This window comes from Saccostrea echinata, unplaced genomic scaffold (genome assembly GCF_033153115.1).
Source record: "Saccostrea echinata isolate AGI-Se365-2 ecotype Australia unplaced genomic scaffold, CSIRO_AGI_Sech_v1 ptg000086l, whole genome shotgun sequence".
NCBI classification, from domain to species: Eukaryota; Metazoa; Mollusca; class Bivalvia; order Ostreida; family Ostreidae; genus Saccostrea; species Saccostrea echinata.
In genome coordinates this window covers 3,329,674-3,338,815 of record NW_026889835.1, presented here as the reverse complement: position 1 = coordinate 3,338,815, position 9,142 = coordinate 3,329,674, and the positions used below count along the sequence as shown (strand labels likewise).

The 9,142-nt window shown below is 33.4% G+C and overlaps 1 protein-coding gene across 1 annotated transcript; it reads right to left on the bottom strand.

Annotated features, from left to right (window-relative positions):
- Positions 1-4,852: 4,852 nt before the first annotated feature.
- Positions 4,853-7,697, bottom strand: LOC133177018 (uncharacterized). Its single transcript, XM_061312098.1, has 2 exons — positions 7,289-7,697; positions 4,853-6,245 (listed from the first exon to the last, which is right to left on the bottom strand). The coding sequence occupies exons 1-2, from the start codon at positions 7,581-7,583 to the stop codon at positions 5,305-5,307; spliced, it is 1,236 nt and encodes a 411-aa protein (XP_061168082.1). The 5' UTR covers positions 7,584-7,697; the 3' UTR covers positions 4,853-5,304.
- Between the last annotated feature and the right edge of the window lie 1,445 nt (positions 7,698-9,142).

Here is a 9,142-nt window from a genome sequence, read left to right as displayed (position 1 = left end):
AAAATTCCAAAATAATACAACTGGTTTTTTAAGCCTGTTTCTCTCCTATGTTCGGCTAGTACTTCAGTAGATGTGAACAAGTAAGATGGCACGGACTGCTTAATGTCCACCTTCGAAGTACAATATTCACCTCGCCCTTCGGGCTCGGTGAATGTTGTACTCCTGAGGTGTCTAAATCATCGTATTGACCTCAAAAACCAGCAATAATTGTATAGTATTCAATACCCCTTCTGAGGGAAATGATCAGGGGGCGTAAAACTCTGACTTACATGTATATTTATGACTTCATAACCTTTATATGTAAAAAGCACAGATGTTTAAGGTTTTCCATCCCTAATAGGACCTAATTATCTATCCTTAAATATCCATCAAGTATATAATACAATAATCAAAATTTTGTAAATTTCTTTGATGGAGTATTTTTATTTCACAACACCTTCAAAATGATGCCATAATTACAATATATGACCGTATATATATTTATTTTATATACATGTAAGTATATATATTTATATATATATTTATTAGATACAAAATATGGTCATTATACATTGATTACCTTAACAGAAATTGCATTGAAGTCTATGGAGACAAGCGATTTTTTTAAAAAAAAAAATTCAACTAATAAGAATATAAATAAATACTGAGGTGGAAAGATGCATTAAATCATTAGAAATAAAATGACAATTGAAAACATTTTTTTACAGTATAGATTTTTTAAAATTGATTTTTATTACTTAAACAAGAGGCCCAAGGGCCTTAACGGTCACCTGAGTACAATACAACAATTTAGAGGATCCATAAACTGATAAATGAAGCTTTGTTGCCCCAAAGCAAGAAATATAGTATGATTAGCATCAACAAAATAATTGGTCTAGTATCTATCTGTCCCCCATTTAACATTATTACCATGCAGACTATTAACAAAATGCCTATTTTTTAACCCCATATTATTACTTCTCACATTGGCCTCTCTTGGCCTTTGAAGAACATTTAAAAAGATAAGTTATTTTTGTCTCATTTTTATTCATCTATTATTTCCAAGTCTACCTGATCATTAAAACTATGAAAGTACTTTTTGTATTATACAATAAATATTCTTGCATAATTCTCTTATTCCATTAACCTTTCAAATACATTATTTACAGTGATTAAAGGTGAATGGCAAATGGGAATAACTTTGCACAGCAGAATACAAGTTAATAGAGCCCTGGCCAGGACCAATACACTTGACTAAATGGTCCAGGTGTTCAAAATTCTGGTAAAAATACCCTTGCATATTAAAACTTTTACTCTGTTTGCCTCGAATATGCCCAGAAACATAAAAGATTTTCAAAGAAATGCATTTTCACTATATTATTAAATAAATAAAGCACCATCCTTACACCAGAACGTCTGACCCACTGGCCATGAACTCACAATTCTGGAAGAAGCACCCTTGCTCATCATAACTATACACTTGCTTCTTTGCTTTATAACCAGTAGTAGAAAAAATATTTTGAAAGAAATTATGCATTTTCACTACATAATCAATAGAGCCCCCCCCCCCTTCACCAGAACCCCTGACCCATGGGCCATGAATTTCACGATTTTGGAAGAGGCATTCTTCCTTATCATAACCATGCACTTCCCTTGTTTGAAAAATACCCAGGAGCAGAGAAGAAGATTTTGAAAGAATTTATGCATTTTCCCTATATACATGTAATCAATAGAGCCCCGCCCTAACACCAGAACCCCTGACCCTGGGGCCATGAAATTTATAATTTATGAGGAGGCAGCCATGCTCATCATAACTATGTACTTAGTTTATTTAATATCCAGGAGCAGAGAAGAAGATTTTCAAAGAATTAAATGCAATTTTATTATATAATCAAAAAAGCCCCACCCTAACACCTGAACCCCTGACCCTGAGGCCATGAACTTCACAATTTCTGAAAAGGCAGCAATGCTCACCATAACTAAGTTCTTAGTTTATTTAATACCCAGGAGCAGAGAAGATTTTAAATGAATTAATGTATTTTCACTATATAATCAATAGAGCCTCGCCCCTAACACAGGAACCCCTGACCCTGGGGCCATGAAATTCACAATTTTGGAAGAGGCACTCTTCCTCATCATAACTATGTACTTAGTTAGTTTATTTAATATAAAGGAGAAGAGAAGAAGATTTTTCAAAGAATTAATCCATTTTCACTATATAATCAATAGAGCCCCATCCTAACACCAGAACCCCTGACCCTGGGGCCATGAATTTCACAATTTTGGAAGAGGCACTCTTGCTCATCATAACTATGTACTTAGTTAGTTTATTTAATACCCAGGAAGAGAGAAGAAGATTTTCAAAGAATTAATGCATTTTCACTATAAAATCAATATAGCCCCGCCCTAACACCAGAACCCCTGACCCTGGGGCCATGAAATTCACAATTTTGGAAGAGGCACTCTTGCTCATCAAAACTATGTACATGTACTTGGTTAGTTTATCTAATACCCAGGAAGAGAGAAGAAGATTTTCAAAGAATTAATGCATTTTCACTATATAATCAATAGAGCCCCGCCCTAACACCAGAACCCCTGACCCTGGGGCCATGAAATTCACAATTTTGGAAGAGGCACTCTAGCTCATCATAACTATGTTCTTATTTAGTTTATTTGATACCCAGGAGCAGAGAAGAAGATTTTCAAAGAAATAATGCTTTTTCACTATATGATCTATAGAGCCCCGCCCTAGCACCAGAACCCCTGACCCTGGGGCCATGAATTTCAAAATTTTGGTAGAAGGCTCAATGCTTATTACAATCATGCCAACAGTTTGACTGCTTGATGTCCAGGAGTAAAGAAGAAGATTTTTAAAGATTGCATTAATTTTGGTGGTTTAAGCCCCACCCCTCAGGCCCCAGGGGGGCAGGGACCATGAAATTCACAATTTTTGTTCCTCTTCACCCATAAATGCTTTATGCCAAATTTGGTTGAAATTGGTTAAGCGGTTTCAGAGAAGAAGCTAAAAATGTTCAAATGTTAACGCACCTCGCAAGACGACTCAGGTGACCTAAAAAAGAGTGAGATAACTCTTCAACAAAGGTCAAGGTCATAAATTAGGACACGTTCCATTCTTACATGCTAATAGGGTTCACCGCTAATAGAAATAAATGGGAATTATGTCTAAATATACCGAGTATTCTACCCGTACACATCTGTTATGTATTCAAATTTATTGAATCTGAGGCTATTAGGGATGGAATACCTTAAAAGAAAAAAAAGAATAAAGAAGATGGGTGAACAAGGCGAGCTAAATGCTTATACATTGTAGTGCAACAAGCACGAAGATGAAAAATTAAAATATCAATTGCAACAAAATTTTCTTTGATATTTCATCAAACATTAAAGTATACTTTATGTAAAATCTCCAGAATTTGCAAAAATCTCACAAAGATTGAAATATAGCATACACACTAAAGAGGGCAAAAAGTATCATTTTCTCATACTATAACAAAATTTTTCAATATGGGTGGGTATTTGCTTAATTTTTTTGAAAGTTTATCATCAAAGTTTGCGTAAAAAATATACATTTTTTGGTTAACAAAAACAAATTACACTTTAATGACACAACATTCGCATTTTTCCTGGAAATTCTTGAAATCCATTTAGTCAAGGGTCATATCACAAACACGATTTAAATGCCACTGCTCATCAAGAGTTGCGTAGCGGTTAGCGCGTAATTAAGTCTCAAAGTAAAATGATATTAAGGATTTTTATTGCTAGGGTTTGAACCCAACGAATACCACATCATTTTTTAATAACAGAATAATTTTTTTCCGAGAAAAATTTCCTCAGAAAAGTTTTATCATTATTTCATTAATTTCAATTATGAGAACTTTAACTCTAAATATTAAATTCACAAATTGAATTTGATTTTTATATATCTGAAGCTATAGGCATTCTGCACGCCTTGTTCACACATCTCCTTTCTCCTAGCTACACCCCCTTTCCCCCACTACTGCGCAAGAAAAACACCAAAAAAAAAAAACAAACAAACAAACAAACACTAAAAAAAAAAAACCCAAAAACACCCCCCCCCCCCAAAAAAAACCCCAAAACATTAAAAAAAAAAAACAAACAAACAAACAAAAATTCAAACGAACTTTTCCATACGAAAAAAATAGTGGATTATGAAAAAAATCTTGCATATATCTAGAAAACTTCTTTAGTACACAAAAACATATACCGGTATCACAAAGTATATATATTTAAGGGTTCTCTTTTGACATTAACCATGTCAAATAACATTTAAGGTATTTCAATCCTTTATCAAGTTTTTTTTGAGAAGTATATTTTAGATATTAACTCAAAACTGGAACGAAAATAGGGGGTCAGTGTGCATATTATTACGCAAAAGTATATTAAATTTGACCTTTACCTCAATTATATTTTATCAGATGTAAGCATAATTTTTTGTTACGTTTCATGAACTTGCCATATGAAATGCTTATTCGGCTTACTTTTTAATAGTGAGCGGCGCGAAGCGAGCTCTATAATGTGTAAAATCAAAGGATAATTGAACTGAAATCTGTGCATTTTCGTGTGAGACCTTCACAGAATTCTTTCGCTTCCACAATTCCATGCAATCAATTTCAGTATTTTAATAATTTCTTTCATCAAACTTTTTATGAATTTACAGTGCTGAGCGGTAAAAAAAAATGTCGTACAAAAAATGTCAAAAAAATGAAATAAAAAGTTGGGGCCAGTGATGTGAATTTTGAGATATGTGTCAAATTCTACAGGCTAAAAACAAAAGTTAATCTTATGTTGCCTTTTTCATTATATCTGCAAAAGTATGTTGAAAAAATGTATAAACTTTGTTCTCCTGCTATCATATGAAACCTACATTGAATAGATGCTTATACAAAATTTAAATTAATTTCTTGCAAAGTGAAATTAAAACCATCGCGATTGATACTTTTTGAGAAATCGTGAAATTTTAACACCGTGGAATTAAAACGACTTACAGTATTCTTAACAGTTTTAAATCGAAGGTCGCACGATTTTGCATTGTTTAATTCAAATATTTTATAAAATTTAAATTGTATAATTGATAATTTTGATATCAGAGGTTCTGACCTAACTTTTGAAATGCTGACGAGTGACGTATGTTAAAAGCATTACAGGCAAAGTACATGTAGTTCGCCTCGTTTTGTATGCGCACGATTATATTAATTGAACATGGATATTCAAATAACCTGTGATTAATTTTCGGGGGAAAGGCAAACAATTCAATAACAATTAAACAGAATACTGTTTTTAAAATTAGCAGTCTGTTGACTTTCGTTTAAGCTCAGTTAATTCTAACAATTTGAATATTCCGCGTGTCGGCATTGATTGGTCTGTGCTGTGAATGGAGTCACTATCCGACTCCATAAACCTGTCCGAGGGCTCCTCGTCTGCTAAACTAATGTTTGTTATTAAATCCAAAGTTTTCAAGCCCGAATCTTTGACCTTTGACTTTTTGGGATTGTATTGCACTTTCATATGATGTGTGTCCAGTTCTGACGATAATTTTATAAGCGATGAAAATGACAAAGCATATTTTTCACAAAGTTTCTGGGCGTCTTCAAATGTTTTCAAACCCTTTAATGGTTCTTCATTTTCAGGAAAACATAGAACACATGGCGAAGAAATCGGAATTTCTATTAAAACGTTTCTCTTGTTCGTGGTTGTACTGGCAATGATCAAATCCTCGGAGACCGTCTCTCTCAGAGCTATCATTCCCGTAAAAATACACGGAACAACCGGAGCCTTGCCATAAACTAGACGAACTATTGTTGGCATATCGAAGTCCGATAAAAGGTCTTTTATTCTGTATATACTTCTGTCATTATTGGCATCTTTTTCATACACGCTACTGAACCGACCCTTTGTTGTAAAAGGCAGAAGGACCTCTTTTTGATCTGTATCCGTACATTTTAAGTATGGAATTTCAATTGTGGTCCATTCTTCCATTCTCTTCTTTCGAACACTCTTTTCTGCTCGAGTCTCCCACTTGGCTGAGAGTGTGCTGTCAACTAAAAGAATCGAACCCGCCGGAATTTTTCTTTCCTTGAATGTTTGTTGCCCATTTTCTTCCACTATTCGTATTCCGGTTATTGGTGTTCGCGTGAAGATTTTTCTTGGCATTACCTTTGACACGTCCCCTACTGAGGAAAATACCTTCGATTTGCCAAAGTCTGCTGGGACTATTTCAAACCAACCTAAATAAAAATAAATCAATTGAACTTTGAACCAGAAAATTACATGCTTGCTAGATTTTTATGTATATTAAAATTTAATTTTGTATTTAAATCGTCTACATCTGTGGTTTCAGACTAGATCTGAAATTCTATAGTTGGCTTAATTTTTTTTCTCTCTCAATCTGAATTGAATTTTTTTTAGTTCTTCCACTTTTTCCTTATGCGGGAAAAATTCTACGTTTTTTTTTTGTTTTTCAAATATTCTGATAGCTCGCCCCTCCCCACTGTTATTGCTACGGGACTGATACGCTATATGCAAGAAAGGGGATGAACATACATTTTCTTATTCTTTGATATCGTTGATCACATAGCTGTAGGGACCGGGAGGCACGGGGCTTCCCCCCCCCCCTCCCCCATAAATTTGCATATAGTATACTACAGAAAACATAACTACTTTATGCCTGTACCCCTCGATAAAGTTTGATGATTTTTTTTTGCTTGTCCAGGAATATCTGCTTGGTAGTTCCCTCAAACTGAAAATGATTTGGCCCCCGCACCTCCCCAACTGAAATTGCTTCCTACAGGCCTGGATCATATATTATTTTTATCCACACATGTAACTCTTACTTGAGAAAAGGAATTTATACATATTAATTCATTTCAAAACATCTACACTGTACTACACTACATGTATTTTCTAGAAATCATATAAGGACACAATCTTGCACTGCTTATATACTCCAACAGTATGGTACCATTTTACCAACTTTTCTAAGTTGGTAAAACTTGTGTCCAATCCTATTGATTATGTTTCAATAAAATATGTTTAAATACAAAATACTCCAACAGTTGTTACAAAGTTATATACTAATCTGTTTAAAATTCCGTTAATATTGGTATTAAGGATTACTTTTTCAGTGTAAAAGTACATTACTATACATGTTTATATAAATAAAAAAATATCATGTTCTGTAGCATTATGAGCAGTCGTTGTTACAGAGCGTCGACTGTTGGACGAATGTTTTACATCAATACACTTATCGAAATAAGATCAATACCGTTACCTTCAAAATTATCAGGAATGATGAGTGTCTGTCCCACCTCGTAATACGGCCCACTGGCATCGTGGTATATGGTCCGTCCAAGAACCTGCTTTCTCTGTCGTCTCGTGTACATGTAGAGGGGCTGATCACAATATATAGACAGTCCAACAGGTAATGACTTGGTCTCATCAGCTGATAGCTTACAGACACATGGTAATTGAGAATCATCTCTAATGTCCGCTAGAACTTGGTAATCGGACGCCCAGGAGACAGTTCCGAGCGACTCCTCATTCTTGCTTTCGGAATTATCCGCCATACTCCCTCCACAAACAGGTTCTGGAGAGATGAGTCAATGATAAACAAATGAATGAAATACTTGTTGTCGTCGGAGTCAACGTATGGGCATGAATAGTCCTGTTCACTCAATCGTTAAAAACCGGTTTTCGTGTTCATTTATCCTTCCAACGTAACAAAAGTCATCTGTTTACCTACAACCGCGGGTTATTTAAATTCGATTACAGAGACAAATAAAATGTAACAAGATTGCCGCTACGGCGTAAAGGTACGGAAGCGTAATAGGGCCGCAGCAGTATCTTTTATTAATTTGTTTAAACAAATTACTAATTTGTTATAACAAATTATCAATTTGTTATAATAAATTATCAATTTGTTAAAACAGATTACTAATTTGTTATAACAGATTATTAATTTGTTATAACAAATTACTAATTTGTTATAACAAATTATCAATTTGTTAAAACAAATTACTAATTTGTTAAAACAGATTACTAATTTGTTATAACAGATTACTAATTTGTTATAACAGATTACTAATTTGATATAACAAATTATCAATTTGATATAACAAATTATCAATTTGATATAACAAATTAGTAATTTGTTATAACAAATTAGTAATTTGTTATAACAAATTAGTAATTTGATTTAAAAAATTATTATTTTTTACAAAATATGAAGGTGAACACAGATCTATGGAAGCCAGATCAGATCAGATCAGAAATCTTAATTTAAATCGGTTTTATGAACACGTTAAGCATAAGCTTTGGAGAGCTTTTGATCAATATGTTAATGTGGATTTAGATGAATTAGCAACTTAGATTAAAGCACTTTAATTTTTGTTTAATTGCAGGGTTTTTTTTTTTAATTTTTGTTTTGTTTTGTTGTTGTTTGTTTGTTTGTTTGTTTGTTTGTTTTTTGAGTCAGTTCCTTGGAATAGATTTCTCTGTTAGACAATTAAAAGAATAGCTGCATCCCAGGGATTATGTAGAAGAAATACAAAATGTTGGATCCTTCGAGAAAAATTCGAAGTTCCGGACAATTAAATATGATTTCAACGTCGTCCATTCAAATCAACACTTTTTTCAATGTCAACACAGGGGTCAAAATGGGAGAAGACCTATTTTTTCCTTCTTCACACATGTGTAATATTTTGTGTGTATTGTTATAACAAATTATATTGCTTAACGATTTCTTGTAAAATATATGAGTAGTCCTATATGATACAACCAGGATACAAATTAGAAATGAATTTGAAGAAACAACTGTCAAAGTTTTCAGCCAATAATAAGTTATGAAGGCTTTAGTGGGACTTCGAGGGCTTTTCCAAAAGGCACGTATTTTGATTATAAATATTACATACATACATGAAAAAAATTAATAAGGTATCTAAATTCAAATTTTACGAAGTACTACCCACTCAAGAATATTGTTTATTTTCGTTTTCAGAAAAGGTTATTACAGAGTGTTTATCAATTTTTCTATGATAATTTATCTACAAATTCATTTTTTATCAATGTTGCCTTTATTGCCCCCAGCATAAATTGGGGCCAAGGAGGTTCACCAGAGGAGCAGATT